The sequence below is a fragment of the Clavelina lepadiformis genome, chromosome 6 (genome assembly GCF_947623445.1).
Source record: "Clavelina lepadiformis chromosome 6, kaClaLepa1.1, whole genome shotgun sequence".
Lineage (NCBI taxonomy): Eukaryota > Metazoa > Chordata > Ascidiacea > Aplousobranchia > Clavelinidae > Clavelina > Clavelina lepadiformis.
This window is the reverse complement of record NC_135245.1, coordinates 15,750,656-15,771,286: the sequence shown is the minus strand read 5'-3', so window position 1 is coordinate 15,771,286 and position 20,631 is coordinate 15,750,656. Positions and strand designations below refer to the sequence as shown.

General features: G+C 36.2%; 1 protein-coding gene across 2 annotated transcripts; it reads left to right on the top strand.

Annotated features, from left to right (window-relative positions):
- Window positions 1–52: 52 nt before the first annotated feature.
- LOC143461546 (uncharacterized) lies at window positions 53–19,453 on the top strand. 2 transcript variants are annotated; one of them, XM_076959284.1, is made up of 21 exons: window positions 53–211; window positions 1,899–2,238; window positions 2,647–2,885; window positions 4,169–4,327; window positions 5,358–5,549; window positions 8,222–8,403; window positions 8,570–8,693; window positions 8,858–9,064; window positions 10,281–10,462; window positions 10,733–10,940; window positions 11,207–11,304; window positions 12,474–12,621; window positions 13,003–13,112; window positions 13,431–13,499; window positions 13,631–13,756; window positions 14,778–14,879; window positions 15,032–15,180; window positions 15,530–15,726; window positions 15,912–16,109; window positions 16,363–16,492; window positions 16,618–19,453. In XM_076959284.1, exons 2-21 carry the CDS (start codon window positions 1,908–1,910, stop codon window positions 16,686–16,688), a joined length of 3,222 nt encoding a protein of 1,073 aa, XP_076815399.1. In that variant the 5' UTR covers window positions 53–211; window positions 1,899–1,907; the 3' UTR covers window positions 16,689–19,453. The 2 variants fall into 2 exon arrangements, with proteins under 2 accessions (XP_076815399.1, XP_076815398.1); XM_076959283.1 differs by having other exon boundaries at window positions 14,736–14,879.
- Window positions 19,454–20,631: the final 1,178 nt, after the last annotated feature.

Below are 20,631 nucleotides of genomic sequence, written 5' to 3'. Positions count from 1 at the left end.
CCAGATCACGTGACAGCAACCGAACGTCACATCCGCAAAATCAGGCGAAGATGGCGCTATGCGTGTGTTAGCACAAAAGACACTCGGCGTGTTTATTGAGGTCTGACCATATTTTTGGTAGGCAAACTCTATGTGCTGGTCAACGTGATACATATTGCAGAATATGACGATGTTATACACCAGCTGGAGTATTAAGATATGAATTTAAAAAGTAAGTTTGTCATTGTATCTATGATATTGCTTATGACTATTAGCCTAGGCTAGGCTATGCCGCTATATAGGCTAGGCCTAGCACCGTAAAGCAGTAAAGATTTTCGTGTAGAGCTGTAAGCTTACATATAGAGCCTACATCTTTAAGGGTCTTTGGCACATTTAACTTGTATCCTTATAGTCGAGATTTGGAGGTTAAAATTTGTAGTTCAAAAGCGTCTGTTTGCAAGTATATAAGCCTTATAGCAATGTAGTGGCAGCTGCACGCACGAGATTCATCAACATGCTCGCCGAAGAGTTTAGCCTACTTCTCACGCCGATTTATAATAAATAAACGAAGAAAAACAGGTTGCTTGAACTCCAATTTAATGTAAATAACTTAGACAGAGAATGGAAGCTTCAGGGCACCCCAACAGGCCAATATTTGTGTCTTCGTACACACTTTAACGTTGAAAACTGCCATACTTTCCAGTAGAGCCAGGTTGTCTGTGCCAACATTTTGGAGTTAAGGTTAGATAATACAAAATTACACGATGTATTAAGCCGCTGTGAAACCACAGTGGGAATTCGCAGTGTGTGGCTTCAGGCGCTTATTTTAGTAGACCCTAAGTTCTGAGTTACCGCCACCATTTTTTTGGGGTCTATTGTACAAGTGCACAACCAGATGACGTCACAATTTGAGTAACTGAGATCTAGATTGCAAAGGCATCCTGTGGATGTGCAATTGCATGTACTAGACCCCTTCTTTTGGGTGGCAAGATTTTTTCAATTGTCTGTACGTAACAATGGAAATTGTGAAACCACTTTAATTCTTTTTTAAATTGCAAGCGTTCTGGATATTGGATTGTAAACATTTTGCTCAATTGGGTAGCACATGAAACAACTTTTGAAAATTTTTGAAAATATGTTGCCCAGTTCTTAGTTTACTGTGATTTTAATTTCGGATTCAAACTGCTGTAAAGTACAAACTTGACACCATATTTGCAATTTTTATCGCGTAAAGGAATTCATATGCTACTCATCTGAGTGAAATCGTTACAATCCAATTTCCAAAATGCTTGGAATTTAAAAAAGAGTCAAAGTGGCACAACAATTTCTATTGTTAATTATAGGCAATTAAGAAATCTTGTCATGCAAACAGTAACACAGAAAGTGCTTGTTCTACCCGCAGGCTGCCGCAGTATCCATAAATTTTAGGAAAAGTTACTCAGAAGTTGATAGCATCAGCATGAACTTTTATTTTGGACCTGGGCCAAATCTTATGTTTTTGAAATTCTAATTTAGAGAACTGTGTTGGGAAGACCTTTGACAGGATTGTATGGCAGTTTTCGATGAGAAATTATGTGTGTTAAGACACATTTTTGGCTTGCACTGAAGCTTCAGTTTTTTGTTTATTTGTTATAAATCGGCGCACAAGCCAGAGTAGAATTGGCTAACTTTGTCCATCGAATTTTTCCACCAGCAGTCAAAATAGTTTATGCCAACATGAATATTAAATCAAAATAGTTAATTAAAAAAATTTCTAGCCTTAAAAATATGTTAGTCTGTCAAAAATTTACATACACGAAAGTGTTTCAGCACAAAGCAAGTAAATGAGATAAAAAGAAAATGTTATGTAGGATTAATTTCCAGTTTTGTTGTAATATGTTGCATTTTGTACTGAGCCAGAAATCACTTTTTTATTATAGGTATGTGGAATGACCTCAATTGCAGCAGATGATTTCCACAGGTTTTCTAGAAAAGACTGCCTTCAAGTTGATGTCAAGTTATGGAATTTAGAAAAACACTGTGCCACTGTACTACAAAATCCTGTAGGCGCTGAAAGCTCAAATTTTATTAGTTCTAAGTTTCAGCAAAGACCTTATCTAAAGGGAACTAAGCGTAAATTATCCGCTGAAAGAGATTCCATCGGAGAGATTAAATCAAATAACTTAACCACCTTTCCTAAAAAACTCATCACCTCTGGACTTGATAAAATGCATTTAGATGACCACGCGAGATTCTTTCAGAAGCAGTCCGCGGCACCTGGTAAGATCTACAATCTATAAAAATTTGTTGTTAATTGTATCTGCCCAGTTTATCTAAATAATGGGTAAAAGGATGAAACGTTATTTTAGCTTTTTATTACTGTTATAGATTGTAAATCACTGGTTATGTATCTAGTATGTACATTGTTGCAGATATATACATGTAAAGTGATATTAATACTTTTCAAATCTCTGTAAAGGTACATATTTTTTATACTTTATTAGTGTATGCTTTTAGGGTTACTTTGATTTTGCTACTTAATTTCCTGAACTGGTGTTTCATGTCTGAAATGTTGACACAGTGTCAATACCTTTTGATTACCGGCAAGAAAGTTAGAAAAATAAATAATTTTTTATTGTCTCATTTGTGCTTTCATTGCCAAATGATATAAATTTTCATTTTTTTAAGGTAACTTGTCTGGATTAGTCCATCATTCACATCTTCATCCTGCTCAACAACATCATCAAACAACAGCTCCATTAAGCCATGTCCGGCACCACCATATGTACAATCAACACAAGACATCACACACTCCACAGAAGAATAGCCAGCAACGCCATCAGCATCAAAGTAACAAAAACAGCACACCGGGCCAACAAAGTTCGTCCAGTGGCAATGAAGGAGACTATAAATTAGTTCACCATGAGGTAGATTATTTTTAGAGTTTTTGATTTCTATGCATATTATGTTGACTAATACTTGGAACTTATATTGTGTACAGTTTAGCAGTTATCTTTGATATACTATACATAGAAGAATTTGCACATTATATTTATGTTAAACCCTCATGTTTAAAGTGAGGGAGAAGTCCGAAAACATGTTGACCTTGTATGAAAGAATACTATTAGCTGAACATTCTGGTAAAATATTGTTGAAAAATAATTTGTGGTTAGGTAATTACCGGTTAAATAAAATTGTAAAACGTCTCAGTTTTTGCCCTTCATTGTAATATAGATGAAGGCTCTTGTTTATGTCGTGGATAAGTCAAGTTGCTTGACAACATGTTGCTCTTGCATTCCTTGCGCTGTAGTCACTTAAGTTAGAAGTGTAGGTCATAGAAGTTTAGCCTATGTCCAGTTGGGCATCATGTGAAGAAATTAGCAATATGAAGCATTGTAATGGAATAATTCATGATTGTTTCAAACATAAAAAATGAGGTAGCCTAATCATTTGCGTCCATGACATTACAATAGCCTATCCTTTGGATCGCATAGACTACCTGTCAAACCGGTACCAAACTGGTTGCCGTGGTTGGACTATAGGTCGTCACCTATCAAGCTATTTGTAGCTACTGTAACAGATACATATGTCTACAAAGTTGATGTCGTCTGAACCGTGTTAACCAGATTATAAAGTAAACTAAGAAATAGGATATAGTTTTGGCACTCTGAAGGTTAACTTTATATTTTTCGACACGAGCTTCGCAAGCATAAGCTTGCTTCTTCAGGAGTACTGTGAAAATGATACATACGTGATATACAGTAGGCACTGCTAAATTTATGAATTTGAGATTTTTGTCTGTGATTACGTGTGACATCATAAGTGCCTTTATTTACATCACAATTAAGGCCAATTTTGCTATTTTCTTTTGCTAATAATTACCTAACCAAGAATCATTTTTCAAAACCAAAATATTCAGTGTAGTGTTCTTTCATATAAGATCAGCTTGCCTTTGGACTTACCCTTCACTTTCATGCCTGATCCATTCACACTAAAATGTGGTTATTGTGTTAAACTACTTGGCTTGGTTTTTGACTGCAATGATTGTTGAGTAATTTTGTTAAAATAGGTGATTTTGGTATTACAGTTTATTTTTTCACAACTTGGTATAAAAATACAAACGCCTCTGACCTGCTTTTAAAACACCAGTTACAGTTATCGAACCTAGTCGATTGCAGAATTTCATTTTATCAATTTACTCTTCGTTTAGGTTCTACGTTCTTTAACAAATGAGTATGAAGTGTTGGAGTTCCTGGGCCGGGGAACATTTGGCCAAGTTGTTAAGTGTTGGAAGCATGGTACAAATGAAATTGTTGCAATTAAAATTTTGAAAAACCATCCATCATACGCAAGACAAGGCCAAATAGAGGTGTGTGTAGATGTGCATTATGCAGTGTGCCCTGTTTATTGACATTTACAATTGGCTTGTTTTTCTAATTGAATAATAGAGTGAAAGCTTGTGAACTTAAAGTTTTCTGGTCATGGCAAAATGTCTGGTATAATGTTGACGGTGTGAGCAACGCTCCTTTTGTGAAAAATTAACCGAAACATGTTATAACAAAATATGACTGGCCATTATATCAGGCTAATTTCTGGTGTCTTGTAGTGTTTTTGTCGTTGTATAATTCCAAAAATAATTTACCCTATCCTCTTAATAGTCTAGCTTGGTCCTGCTGAATCATAATTGATTGGCTCAAAATTATGTCATGATGGAAAAGTGGAAATGTAACAATTACTTAAAAACTGCACAAAACTTGATTTTTTGACTTAAACATAATCTTTACAAGCCATGAAGTTATCATTCTGTGCATATTTTTTCCTTGTTTGAAACCTGACTGGCAGAGAATTTTTACAACTAAATAAGAAAAAATATTTAATGCAGTTCTTGAAAGGTGACTGATGTTTGTGCAAGATTGTACAGAGAAATGCACCAAGATATACATACATAAGGTTATTTGTGTTTAAATGGCGTAATGATATTAGGAACAGCTCAAAGCTGAAATGTTAATTTTTACAATGCTTTTGTCATATAGTCTTGTTTTAACTTTATGGACTGGTTGGCTGCCAATGTTATCAGTTGACATCAGATACTTTACCCCAAATTTCAGATAGTTTGATAACTTTGAGTTGATGAGCTTTTGCCTTGTACTTTCAAAAGTGCTTACAGTAATGTCTGCATTGTGTCTATTAAGAATGTATAAGTAAGTTATGCATGTAAGATGTATACTGATGCTTATGTAGAAGCGTTTTTACATTAAGCCCTGTTGTATTTTAATGCTGACATGCTGTTATCTTATTGTGGTGGTAGCACATTTCATTATTATTTTGTCCAATGCCCTTTGTGTGTTTTGCTTTTGTGTATGAGACCACATAGCTTAACATTTCTTTGTGCTTCATAGGTTGGAATTCTGAACAGACTATCTACTGAGAATTCTGATGAATTTAATTTTGTTCGTGCTTTTGAGTGTTTTCAGCATAAGAATCATACGTGCCTTGTGTTTGAAATGCTTGAACAAAATTTGTATGACTTTTTAAAACAAAACAAATTCTGCCCATTAAAACTGAAGTACATTCGACCAATTATGCAACAGGTAAGTTTAGTCATTATGTTTTTTTGCTAAAATGCTATACGATTTAGCTGTATTTGAATTGTGCGTTGTAATATGTGTGTGTTGCTGATTATGTTTACAAAGAAATCCAATAATAACTTGGTCTATAAATTTCACTGCTGTTGTCCATGTGTATTTTCATAAACCATTGTTTCGTTATGTTTGAAAACTATGGTTCATATCTTGCACAAAAATTATGTAATAAAAATATAGTAGACACTTGTACCTTCTGAAGACACTCTTGGACATTGTAAACATGTTTATAGAAATACCTTAAAAACATTTTAAGTGTTGTAGTGCAATAATATATCTATATATATAGGCTTATAACTGTACTGGTTGATCCACATGCCCAGTTCTTACAACTAAGTTGTTTACAAACTAGTTTATGCTTGTTAGTTGTTCCAGTATTGTTCAAAAGTACCAGGCCATGCCTGCAGCCCTACATACGCATTAGTGTGACGTCTGCAGGGCCTGTTTGTCTGCTGTCTGTTGACTTGTAGTGAGTCAATTAAGTTTCCATTACTTGTCACTGAGAGAAAAGAGAAATAGGGACTCAAGGCTCCTATTGCTTTTCTGTGCTATTAGCCCCACTGACACGTGTTTGTATCTTTTCTTTGGAAAACAAGAAGTAATTTTCTTCACTTCTCTTTTCTCTGTTTGTGATAAAAAGTTTTAAAAAAGTGGAAGGTTCTTGTAACATGTTAATTTGAATAGACCAACTCTGGTAAAATGTTTTTGTTCTTTCTGTTCAATATACTGTAGCTGATATTTTTACAAAAGCTTTGTCCATGTTGGTTGCTCATCCCTCAAAATAGACTTGATTCTTCCCTAGGGTTTTGCACCATTGTTGCATCATTACCATTGTGCCATAGGAGGCAAAATAGCAGCTTTAGCTTTGCTGACACAGCTATTATTGCATTTACCTATTATATATATATATACAGTACTTCCTCGATTATCCGGTCAAGTTGGGTCAATATTTTCAAAAATCTGACCGGATAAGCAAAAAAAACGGATAATTGAATTTGTATTTTTACATCATAGAAATAGAAACAGAGAGAACAAATACAGTAATGTACAGAAAAATGTCATAACTCAGCACTTTTATGGTAAAAAACTGATCGAAATGTAGCAGTTTACAAAAAATTTACGCTTAATTTTCATTTGCAACAGCAAATCTACTAAAAAATGAATCAATCTTGGATTGTTTGCGGGAAGATTCACGTTTTTCAGCAGCTAACTCACGAAGTTGTACTAACGTGGAAGTGTTTGAAACTGTTGCTTCTGGCTGAAAACGTAGCCACGTCAGACACTGACCGATATTTATTGTTTAGGCTGGTCTAACTTCACACTACTTACGAAGGATAGGCTGCTGGACCCATAGAGACACCTTGTTTATTCAACAATTGTAACCAGTAGAAATGCAACAATTAATGCATTCTCCAGTCTAGAATTAGTCGGTTAGTTTGTTACGTCACAAAGAAGTTAAACCGAACCTTAACAGAGTTTGGGCACACCAATTATTGCTTGTGATGACATAATTGAAATGATTGTGTGATAGATTTTTCTTTTAGGTGGTATACAGGTCATTGATCAGTGTTGATCTAGTTTTGAACAATGAGCTACAAGTACAGTAAGATTTTTAATGAGAATGGGCCTTAGTATTATAGCAGGACGGAGCTGCTCATAACTGTGCGGTTCATTTTACAACCGGTTCACAATGTGTTCACTGCAGTGGCTACAAGGAGAAAAGAACCAAGTAGAAAATAATTTTTTGATTTTTTCCTACCAGTTCAGTGAACACTGAACAGGTTGTCACCTCCCAAAGTCATTGATCACTCGGCCGGATAATCGAATGGCGGTTAAACGAGGGACGGATAATCGAGGAAGTACTGTATATACAGTGAGACCTCATTAATCCAAACCCCGAACAACCGGAGTCCCCGCTATCCGACATAAAATAAAACTGCCGGGAACGGATTTCTTCCTATGCATTTTACCCCTTTAATCCGAAAACCCCGCTGTCCGACTCCGACACAAAAGTTTTGGAACAAATGTGCTAAATCGATAGCAAAAAAATCCCATAAACCGGATTATTAAGAGTGAAATGAAAATGATTTACGATTGTCTAGACACAGTAAATAGTTGACGAAAACAATAGCTGATTATCTACGCATAATATTGTCTGTAATGTCATAATAAACTCGGTACTTTGAATTGGAGTCGGGTGCGTACTGCATTTTAAAAACGGTGCTGCATTTGCGAGATTGATTGACTTTTCGCTTTCCGATAAGCCGGATACCTTGCTAAACCGACATCTTATGACGAAACAAAGTGGTCCGGATTAACGAAGTCTCACTGTATATAATTATATAACATGCTTTTCTTGGATAAAAATGTTGTTTTGTTTAATCCACCCTACCAGCATATCATTTGTCAAGTCATTTTGTGTTTCATTATGCTTACTTTATTTGAGAATTGTGATGCGCAGTTTTCCTGGTAAATACGTTGGTTACTACACTTACTCATGTACAATGTTTTTGAAGCAGTAGCTGCTTGTTGGCGTATGCAAAGCAAGACATATAAAATTCAATTTTTTGTTGTTTATTGAACTGTTTGGCATCTGAAATTCCATTTAATTTTTTATGTAGGTACTGACCGCTCTGCTGAAGCTTAAACAGCTAGGCCTGATCCATGCTGACCTTAAGCCAGAAAACATCATGCTTGTTGACCCTGGCAGACAGCCATATCGGGTTAAGGTCATTGACTTTGGCTCTGCGAGTCACGTTTCAAAAACGGTTCCTTCAACTTATTTACAGTCTAGATATTACAGGTGTGAATGTGATGTTGTGTAACTTCTAGGCACATGCAACATTACTACAAAACTACCTGATATATCACATATATATGTGTATTTGTTTAAAACTGCAGTCATTGTATTATTGTAATATACACATTCAGTTGTTCACAAATGATACTTTACCATATTTGCTATATAGAGCCCCTGAAATAATTCTGGGTCTACCATTTTCTGAGAAAATAGACATGTGGTCTTTGGGCTGTGTGGTTGCCGAACTATTTCTTGGCTGGCCGCTTTACCCTGGTGCTTCTGAATATGACCAAGTAAGAGAAACTAACTTGCTACTAAAGTGCAAGTGGTTCATGTTATGTAAAAGTTTCCATTGTACTTTTAAAGGCTTTAATTTTTGCTGAATATTGTATACATGCTATGTATGTTTTAAGAAGGATACGACATGAGTATACATATATCTATGTTCATTTTCTAGATTCGCTATATTTCACAAACGCAAGGTTTGCCGACGATGCAACAGTTTAACGACGGCACAAAAACTTCAAAGTTTTTTGTCCATCACAATGATGGTGGTTTTCCTATGTGGCGGTTGAAAACACCGGTCGAGTATGAGCAGGAAACAGGAGTCAAATCCAAAGAAGCAAGAAAATATATCTTTAACTGCTTGGATGACATGACCCAGGTCTGAATAGCTCATAGCTCTATGATCATATACAGCAGCTGTAAATAGCTTCTTGTGCTGAAACAAAAATACCTTTGGGCGATAAGATTTTCTATACAGTTTTTACGTATGTATTATTTTCATTTCAGTCAGGTGAAATAACCTGCTACTGACCTAAATTGAGTTTAGATTTTGGCTTATTTTAATGTATAACACAAAGCAAAAAAAAAACTATATTAATTAACTTCATGTTAAGCATATGTTGCAGAATATGTGATATATTTACAAGAAAACTGCCATTGATTTTGATTGTATAATGTGGAAAATGCTAGAATGTACATGTCAATGCATTCACTAAATTGTGTTTTAAGTCGGGCATAAATAAGCAGCTTGTTGTATGTTAATATCAATAATCTGCACAATCATACATGCGAAGTTGGGAACAATGGGGAACTTGCCAAACTAAAAGCCATCAGCATCAAATCTAATCAGCTTAACGTTTAATATAATCAGCATTTAATAATCCAGCTAGATTTTGTGTATACTTTTGAGGAATTATTAGCAATAATAACCGGCATATTAATAGATTGGTATTCTTTAACACCAACTGGTTTTAGTGCTATCTTCATGTTTGATGTTTAAATTGATAGCTTGACTTTAACAAACAGGCTTTGTAATAATACTACAAGCATATTTGTTGAAAGGAAATGTCACTAATTAACTATAGTTCGAATTTTGTTTGTTGGAAGAAACACATGTTTGTGATTGTTATTTCCTTTGTTTGATGCCAATATATGCCCTCTCTAATATTACATTGCGTTGTCAGCACTTTTATCACATCCCAATTTGTTAGGAAATCAATAGCCACTGTTTAAAACCACTTTGTGGATTGGTGCTAATCTTTGTGTGGCACATTTTCAATCTGCTTTGGCGTCAACCTTTCTAGATAACAAAGAAAAATAACATTCACACTCTGTTGTAGATACACATTTTGTGTGCTTAACTTTGGCAATGTGAGCTTTGCCTTTATACTCTTGGTGTTAAGTTGGGTAAACCAAACTATTGGGTTTGGTTTATGTCAGTTGTTTAATGTGCATAGTGTATAAATTATATACCTATTTCTTTCTCTTGTATTACTGCCAAGCAGTTCTAAGTTGCCAGCACTCTTTGAGACCAAAGTTGACCGTTTACCAGACATTCAGGCAACAGTTTCACAGATGTCGCCAATATGTTTCAGGTTAACATTCCCCAGTACGACAGCTCTGATATGATGGCAGAGAAGGCCGATCGACGTGAATTTCTTGACCTTCTCAAGCGCATGCTTGTTCTAAGTGCCGAATCTCGTATAACCCCGGGTGAAGCACTTAACCATCAGTTCGTCACCATGACCCATCTTATTGACTATGCTCATACAACACTGTAAGCAGCAGTATTTTTTTACTGTAATCATCAAACGAAACTCACAATATATTTTTTAATTTTTGAATCCTCGGCTAGGTTCTAGTTTCATACTCCATACAATTTATTAAAAATAAGAATTTAAATACCTTTGTTAAATTTCTTTTAGTCTAAGTTTAATAGCTGTACTTAAATCGCGTAATGTCTAAGTTCCCTTCAACTTACACTTGAATCGCTTTACTGCTGCTATAGAATAAGGTAATATTCATGAGCCATATGTCGTAATTACAGGGTCAAGTCAGCTGTGCAGAAGATGGAAGTGTGCAGGAAGAGCCACAACCTCTACGACCTCGTTGGCCACCACCAGAACCAAGTGGCTGCTGTAGCTGCGGCCGCCGCTGGCCCTGCAGCAGCTCAGTTTTTGACAGGATTTGCACCACAGGGCACAGCTGTTGCTTCTGCCATTAGTGGTAGCTTGCAGGTTTCGTTGGGGAGTCAGGTATGGAACAACAAGTTTGAAAAGCAGATGAAAGCCTAATAGTGTAAAAACCGGCTTTTGTTTTATTTTTCCTAGTAAAATAAGAACGTTTTAGCGATAAGATTTTTGTTTGTTTTGCCTTCGTGCCAACCTTTTCTTATACACCTATTAACTTGATTGCTTAAAGTAACTTTTCAAAGCAAATAATATTTCTTGTGCTGTTCAAGTCTTGTTAAAAATAACCGACTATAGATATTGAGATTTATTGGAACAAGTTTTTTTTTCAGGCTCCTCATTCTGGTGGTCATGGCTATGCTCGCGCCGGAGCCTTTCAACAGCCACTCTTTATTTGTCCTACTTACGGTTTACAATCAAGTCCTACGAGGTAATTCCGTATATAAAGTAAGCCTAAGTGATGGGTGGGGGATACATATTTATGTACGCAAATTAAACGACTGCGTTTTAGAAGAGCCGTTTGGCAAAAACTGTTGATCACCGATGAAAGTAAATTAACCAAGGACGCTGTCTGGTGAAAACCCAATTTAGTATTCACTAACTTAATGACTAAATATCACGCTATTGGCAGAGCTCGTTATATGGTGGTATTGTTTTTTGATGTGATACTTGTCTTTTGCGATCGCTCTGACACAAAGCGTTTTAGTACCCGTTCTTAAGACAAAGAAAGTAGAACGCGATGCTATCGTTCAGTGTCTGACACATTTCAAACGTCTTTCGTTTTACGCTTGTTTTGCGTTTTCGTTTGATGAAATTCGATTTGTTATGAACGACGTCATACGATACATCGCCCTCAGTGTTTCACGAAAATCTTCGCGTAATTACGGTCACCACAAATGTTACCATATTATTCTCTTATCGGATGCGTTTATAAATGCATGCTGATTAATAATAAACGTTTCAATAAAAGTAAATGTTCACTTCTGTCGTCAGACACGACGTAAAGTAACATAACAACGTTGTTACGTCTCCTGCTTTACTTTTGACACGAGTAAAACCTCAGCTTGTATCGCTGCAAATACTTCGCGATGTGTGAAACATAGGAAGCGAAAAATTGCCTACAGTTTTATCCTTGCCTTTGACCACAAGCAGAGTGTTGGTAACGGTCGGCTTTGTGTTTGCTTTCACTTCATCAATAGTACGTTGCTATGCTCTACCCTTATCAGACCAAATGTTGTTGGATCAGTGGTTACCCTTATCATTGTTTTACTAAGATTGGATAAAGTAGGCCATTTGTAAAATTTCAGACTCTGGTTGTACTTTTAATATTTTTTTTTTGTGGAGTTTAAAATGGAAGTAGAAACTTAGTTCCATTATAAGCATTTCTAATATATTGCATAGTCGTTGGGATATTTCACTTCCTTGTCTGCGTATTCTAAAATTTGATTCGTGTTCGCATGTTTGTGGCCGTTTACAGTAAAGAAAAACGCATTTTATGAGGAAGTCGGGGATTTTGTGATAAACTATTTAAACTAAAAGGCTAATTTAATCGCATATATTTTCAAATTATTTGCATAACCTCACAACATAACTTTTCAGGAACCACCATCCCAACTCTGTGAACAGTTCAGCATTTGCACATAATTCCAATACCCTCATTCCCACTATGTCCTCCCAGAGTGTGGTCCACTCTGCAGCTGCTGTGGCGGCAGCGCAGCTCTCAGCTTCAAATCCTTTGTTATCTCAGGTAGGGAGAAGTACTTACATCTTGGTTTTAGCAAATTATATGCCATATATATGTATATTTGTAAAAGACATATCGTGAATGCTCGCCTTAAATGTTCTATTACTGATGTGTCGTGGCTTGTTTTAGTCTTTTTATCACGTACATTTACCTTCACATCATTTATGTATGGTGCAGGTTTTAATTGTCATACGTTTTAGTATTCTATGTTTTTGTTGGTCCCGTGACTCCCATGTTTTTACAAATTCAGCCTTCACTTTTGACTGTAATTAATTTCACGTTAATATGGACGCTGAGTGCTCAGCACATACGTATGCATTTGCATTTTATTTGTATGTGTTTCAAAGTTCAACTACAAATGCACGACTTTTTGTACTTTTACAGAATGCCTTGCCTGCAAGACCAGTATTGGTACCAGCGTGGCCAGGCTTTGCTGCTGCTGCAGCAGTTGGCTTGAAACACCAGCTTAATACCAACCAAGCTGACATGTTAAGGTATTGATTTAAAACATCTTTATTCTATTAGTGCTACAATAAAATTAACAGTATTGATCTGGGGTTTATGTTTTAACCTATTTTTACAGACCATCAGACACATTTACTCTTTGTTTTATGTTCTGCCAAAGCTTTAGCTGTTATCCTATGTTATCTTTTATGTTCTGTTATCGTATATGACAGTATATAGATAACAGACATACTAGACCTGCTTGGAATACATTAAAGTTTTGGCATTTCCCCAAAATAATTTCTATATAAACTCTATTGTCCTGTCGTTATGACTAGTCCTATCATTAAAAAGTCAAAATATCACAGGCGACAGCAAGGTCTTTCTGGAATTGGCGATGCAACTCACTGTCAACCCAGTGGTCACAAGTTAAAGAGGTGTTGATCTGTTTTTACAATATTTTGAAAACACAAAACCTTGATGTTTATTACATACTTTAGGTACTAGATAGGCCTGTTGTAATCTCTATGGAGGCTCATCTAAAAACTTAACTTGGGTTTTTCCACAGGCAAAGCAGTCCAGTGACGTTGTTTACTCATCAGCCAATATATATTCGGGATTCCCCGGTCAGCGTAATTACAATCAGCAGCGACAGTGATGAGGAAGAACAGCCAATGGCAACAGGACCATCACTGTATGTATTTCGCAATAATATTTTTTACTTCAGTTCACTCAACATTTTCTTTTTAATTTTATATGCAATATAAGACTTAGTCAAAAGTACAGTTAAAAACTGATATTCAGTGTAGCACACACACAGTCAATTTGTAAGCATTCTGATAAACTTTCCAACTAGTCGTGTTTTGGAATTTGGTAAGATTTTATTTCACTTTAGTTTCAGCATGTCTTAGTGTTGCTTTTTCATGGCCTGCAACAGGGTGGCACAAGCTCGTGCTCTATGTGGTCTGTGGGTAAATTCTGTGCGCCCCACGAAAATTTCGTTGCTTACACCGCAGTTTCTATACGTTTCATGTAAATGCATTAATTTGGCCACAGCCTGAGACAAGTGGTACATCATTAAAGTGCAAGTCATGCGATAATCATGGGGTAATAATATGTTTTTATGCTAACGTCACAGTATTGTGTGACAACACATACATGTGACAATATTTGTTCCTTGTTGCCAACACAATTGCAAAAATGTAGAAAATATCAAAAAGAAAATTACTAGTCCTGTGACTAAGCATTAGGTTGATTAGATCACTAAACTCAGTCCTTTTCATGTATTAGACTAGAATTTCCTTTAATCTCGGCCTGTAGTGTTTTCCTCAAACCTTAACTTGACCCTCCATGCTGGCAGTCTTGGACCACCCTGGCCTAGAAAGTCTTTTGTAAATGCGGTTGTAACAATGACTATGACTTGCTCTACAACTCAACTCTTTTATAACCACCGTTAGTTACATGCTAGATATACTCATCTTCCGTTTGGGCATTGGTGACAGCCCACACTTGTGGCATGGGATGACCCATGGTTTGAGAAACAACAGTTTAGGTTAAGCTGCGGTACTTTTTATTATTGTACATTATCCTATGCTGTGATTTATGCACTGCAATAAGATGCCTACTATATGGTCTTATTCTGTATCTTATGTGCATATTAACCATATTGACAGACAAAGGAGCAATGTTATAAGTTGTGTAACTGTTCGTGACAGCCCCATGGAAAGAGAACAGCACCCCTGCGGTTTAAGTCCAGCTGTCAAAGGTGGAAAAGTTGTTGCCCAGATTGCACCATTTTCACACGAAGTTATCGGCAGGTGAAATATTTTGTAAATATAAAGTTGTTTGAAATGAGGTTTTCATATTGACACCCTAGTTGGATAATTTTTCTCAAAGTAACCCTTCATTGTTATGTTTACAAAATCAGTATACCCGTAACTATTTGAAATGATGAACTCTGACGCTTTAGCATGGATGTTGCTGAAAATGGCTTTACCTATCAATCCCATGCATTGGAGGATAAGTATTTGACGAATAACTCGTCCGTAAAGCATTGCAACTCTCATCATCATGGTGAGAACGGACGAAGAGTTGTGAAAAGGGACATTGATGCGGAAGGTAGTATTCTGTTTTGATGCCTATCTTACAATATATTATAACAGTTGCTAGTCAGTACTAAAAGATTACGACATAGTAGTCACTGGTTTGTGGTTATGTTTCGTATATTCATCTGAAGCATAGTTAGCTGCCTTGAATGCTGTTTTGGTAGCGCATAAGACGTAGTGCACTGGTACATAGCTAGTGAGCTACATAGCTAGGCAGCATTAGTGCACTTTCAAGACGGAAAGCAGTCTGTACCTCTTCAGTTAATCAGCGTATCTGCTATAAACTTTTTTGTGTACTATAATGAATAATACAAAATATATACAATTAAGAATACTAAAACTGACTTGGCTCTGTTTTATAGCTGCCATCCATCTCGCACAACCATATTCTCAACACCAAAAGTCATATCACAGTGTGAATAACATGCACATCAGCTCCAAGCATGAGCGACCTCGAACGTTGAATGTGCAAACATCGGTTCCTGCCGTAGCAAGTGTCGCTTGTAGTGTGGCTGGTGCTCTTGGTACTATACAGATACAACCTTTGAATTTAAGTCAGGTTTGTAGCATTCGAGTTAATAACCAAATTTTCGATTTCCTGTTGATATTGACGTTACTATCAAGGTTACAAAACTCATAATTTGCAAAGTGACAAACAAACAATGTGAAATTACTACAAGCAATAAATAATTCTAAAAAGAAAAGATAGTTACCAACAACATAAATTGTCACAAATCTGTTTAGAATGGAAGTGGCAGTGAGATAGCCTCCCGTTTTCGAGTCGGACTTTCGTCCACATCAGCCGTGCACAATGCCCCGTATATCTCTCCCACCTTGAGTCATCCACCTGCAGTGCCATACGCTGCATACATGTCTGCACATGCGAGTCCCACAATCAACCCTGCTGTTCCTCTTTCAACGCCAGCCCATTTTCTGGGACCGGTAAATATGACTTGAATTCTGCTTATTATGCAAGTTGTTGCTGGCAATTGACATATTTTATAATACGATATTGCTTTTATATTATGTGAAATTTGTTCAATGTTAGATTTCATTTTATTAGATGTGTTCAGAAAACTATATTTATAGTGTTGAAGTATCAATTCTTTACTTCTCTCTATGTAAGTAATTAAGTATCATATTTTACAAAGACAAAATTTATCTTTATTTCTTTTAACACCTAAATCCCTTGCAGGTTCGTCAGCAGCTTTCCTCCAGTTTGTTATCTCATCCTGCGAATCATCCCCAGCTGTCAATCAACCACCACACCTTGATTCACTCTCCGGCCATAACCCACAGCCATGTGCAACCGCATCTTCCTCCAGGTAACGGCACTCTTCAAATGCTGCCCCCTCTTTCTTCCATCAGTGTGCTCAGCAGACGTACTCCAGTTAATTTACCAACTGTTGAGTTAATAATAACCAATTGTTTCGATGTTTTTTTGTTTTAGGTGTTTTTCCTGGAGCGTATCCTATTAGTCCAAGCAAGCCTCATGGTTACCCATATTTTTACCAAGCGTAGCTTAGTGGTTTCGTATCTGGTGCGGTAATAATGTCAAATTTTTGTGTTGGATGTTTTAATCAAATTATCGTTATAATGTTGCTGTAGTATTTTCAATGCTGATTTTAACAGATTTATATTGACCAATAACCAGTTTAGTTGTGTTAGTGCTTATTTTAGAATTGGCCTAAAAATGGAAAAAAATTGGCAGGTTTTGCCACACTTTATTGGTCTTCTACTGCTGTGTATAAATGTTTTACGAATCTTGTAGCATGATTATGTACTTAGCTGCCTTTTCAATCTGTATTATGTACACTAGTGTTGTGTAGGCGTGTATATCGCTTATTAGTAGACGTTTTGCATCTTGTTGATCCTTTGGCCTTGCCTTTATATTGATTTGACGTTTTAGCTGTTTATATTGTAGCACATATCAATACTTGCTTGTTTTTTGTAACACACCAACATGACAAGCGTACTTTTTTATACTGCACAGTGTGTGTGTTGTTACTCTTTTAACGCCGTCACTTTTTATTAAACTGTACAATGTACATACTGTCAATTTTTGTATGTCCGTGCTTGTAAAATTTGATTTGATAACTTGTTTTAAGTGTTGAAGAATGCTGGTCATTTCAAAAAGTGCCGCATCTTAAATGAGCTATGTTTGTCGTTTTGCATTTGCAATTTGCTTGTCATGTTGCAGCGCCATGCTGGTACAAATGGTACAGAGAAAATTTTTGTAGCAATGATGGGGCCCATTTTTGTTTAGAATAATTATATGAAATACCATATTTATTTTAACAAGTTGGAACTTCGGTTATAAACTTGGCTTAATTTTGCTTCACAATGTCCAAATATGCTTGCTAAAGATTTACGTACCGTACGTGTTTTACAGTATTACGAATTAATTTCGAGCAAAAGTTTGTAAAACCTAAATAGCATAAATGTTAATATTATAAAGCGTTTATTAATTTTCAACAGCGAAGACATGGGTTTATCGATTTTATCTTTTATTTCAAGTTGGATTTTGTCGTTGCACTGTTGTGGTTCTTGCATGTTTCGTCTTAGTTCATATCACTGTTGGAAGCGTTGGTTAGTTGTGATTTTTAGAGGTTGGTTTTGTAATTGATTTTATCGGAAGTTGCTACCTTGTGGCATGACTTAAGTTGTTATGATTGGTTTAGGCAACGTGCCATTGCAGTGGAAACGGATCTTGATTATATTCCTATTTGGATTTAAACTACAGTATTGCTATATCTAAATGATAAGTTGGATTAGTTGAAAAAACAGTTTCTTGTACTTTCCAGTATGCCTAGTCAATTTAAAATACCAGCTTTTTATTAAGTGGTGTGGATGTTTTGCAAATGACTGATTAGCGAATGAAATTTGTTGGTGGGGATGGTCTGAGGAAGTGTTCTGACATCATGTTTTTTGTAAATTTTTCATTAAGCATGTGTCACGAATGAACAATTTATCACCTAATTAATGAATTCATGCGTTATGTAGATTAATGTAGTGCGGTATGTAGAGCTTGGTGTTTTAGAAATTTGTCTGGTTGATATCTTTATATTGTTTATAGTTGTGCGTGGCTTGTGTCTACCAACACCATATCTGTAAACGCACTTTAAAAACTGGTAAAAACCTTACAGTCTTGGTTTGGTGTAAAAGAACTTCCCATACATCGAAAATTCAAACTTAAATTAACTTAAAGATGATTGATTGGTTGTGCTTTGCTATTTTTGCTGTACTTGGCATTTCGGCTAAATTTGACAGGATCATTAGTTTGCACAGTACTGTAAAACACTGCACAGTTGTTTTTTGGATTGCAAAACTTATTTTCATATAACTTAAAATAATAGGTTTTACATATGCAGATTAAACTTTGCGTTTCTACCAGGAACTTTTGCAATAGTCTTGATATTTAGTATGCGGGGATTATTGGTTAGCTCAAGTATACATAATTACATATAGATTGAGTTTAAACTTAACATTTCGATGCATATTCAATAATCACTTATATGGTGCTGTGCTACATATCATTGTTTTGTGCTGTATGCCAATATATGTAGATTACTTGCGATGTGTCATGTAGTTAATAGCCGTGTTTTAATTGAGTCCTGCTTGAACTCTATAAACCCCACATCTCTGTACCAGTTTTTCCTGTTCCCAATGTTTTCAGTGATAATTGCTGTACTTGAAACGTCACAGATACTATCCTGCATTACAATGCGATTTTATGTACTTTGGACTGCTTTACTCACTTTGTATCACATCTGTTGCAGAATGCTACGTAAATACTGATGTTTGGTCTCCGATTTAAAATCCAAGTATCTGGTCTCACATTTCTTCACTGCCTGGCAATAAACGTAAACGTTTGCCTCGAACTGTTTTGTCAATTAAACGGCTTATTTTTATCTGATAGTTAAATAATTTCAAAATATACCCCTTAACAATAGCGATAAACTTCATCTTACTTTGTTATACCAAGCTGTCTTGCAATTTTTGCTCTGCATGGTTTTGGCCCCTTTGCCACTTCTTTCTCCCTTTTTGTATAATTTACTTCTTTGCTGTGAAAAGCGTGTGTGCTTGTAAAAGTGTGCAATATGTAACCGCTGTATATCCCAATTTTCTAGCAACTAACCCTAGCTTGTGTTAGTGGTAGTTTAAAATATAGGTATGAATGTCGTAGTCGATTGTCCGTAGCATACCATACCACGCCATATTCCCCCTTTTCATGCTCACCTGGGCTATGTTGTCTGTCTAATAAATCAGCTGATATTGTGCAGAAATTCTGTTTTACTGCTGGTAAGGATGAAAAGCTATTTAAAGATTAGCACCGCAAAAAGAAAGTACGTAGGTAACACTTAGCGACGAAACTCGCTTTCAGTATAAATCTAGTGGTCGACATCATAAAATCTGTAGCAGGGTTTCTCAACCGGGGGCCACGAGCAGATGCCAAGCACCAGTGAGCTGTAGTGTACTAATAGGGAAAAACGGGACGCAAGTTTCTCACTTTTGTGTTTTTGCTGTGCAAAATTAGCCGCACGAAGGCCACTGCACATGCATTAGTGAAGTAAAAAGTGTTTCGCAATCTACAATTTTTATAGATGTGCAGGGGCCACTAACCATGAAAGCTTGAGAACCACTGATCTATATATAACAGGGGTGGCCAAACTGCGGCCCTTTAATGAATTAGCATTGTTGAATTAGACATGCATTTTCCCGGTCTAAAAGAGATGTTTTATCAGATTATGAAACAATGCGTTCTATCACAAGTATTAACAATGGACTCATTGTTAGCAATAATCAAAGTACACTCCAAAAAGTACATTATTGTACAAAAGTGTGCTAACTTGTACACTGTAGTTAAGTAAACTGTTAGATTGAATCTGTACGTCACGGCTGACCTAGTTTTAAGTCTTGGTTACGGTTATACTAATAATTGCAAAAAGAGTTGGTGAAGCCCAGGTGGAGACTCATAGTATCACCACGCAGCACTAATGTTTATCAATAGCTACACTTCGTTGTAAGTGAATAAATTCGTGTTTTTTATTGTGTTTGATTGTGGCTCTTTTAAAACTGGAATTTGTTATATGCGGCTCGAGCATGAAGCAGGTCTGGCCACCCCTGATATATAACCTGCAACGGAGGTGGTCCGGCTAGTTAAAACCAAAGAGATGTGACCAACTAACACCTCAAAGGTTATAAAAACTTGTGAGTTTATGAAGTGTTCTGTGGAAGTAACTTCTTTATGGTACCAATTATAACAGGGGTGTCAAACTCAATCGCACCTCTCAAATCTCAAAACTTCTATAACGCCGCGGGCCGTAAGGATGATAACTGATTGAACGTTTCGTAACCTGACGTGATTTGATTGAACGTTTCGCGACACGAGTATATGAATTGGAACAGACAGCAAAACAATACTAAGTTTTTGATGTTTAAAGCTCGGTTTATTAATCTTCTT

Coding starts and splice junctions, on each gene's coding strand:
- LOC143461546 (XM_076959283.1), top strand. CDS start 1,908: ATGACCTCAATTGCAGCAGATGATTTCCACAGGTTTTCTAGAAAAGAC. Junction 2,886..4,168: donor ATAAATTAGTTCACCATGAG/GTAGATTATTTT, acceptor CTCTTCGTTTAG/GTTCTACGTTCTTTAACAAA. Junction 8,694..8,857: donor GTGCTTCTGAATATGACCAA/GTAAGAGAAACT, acceptor TTCATTTTCTAG/ATTCGCTATATTTCACAAAC.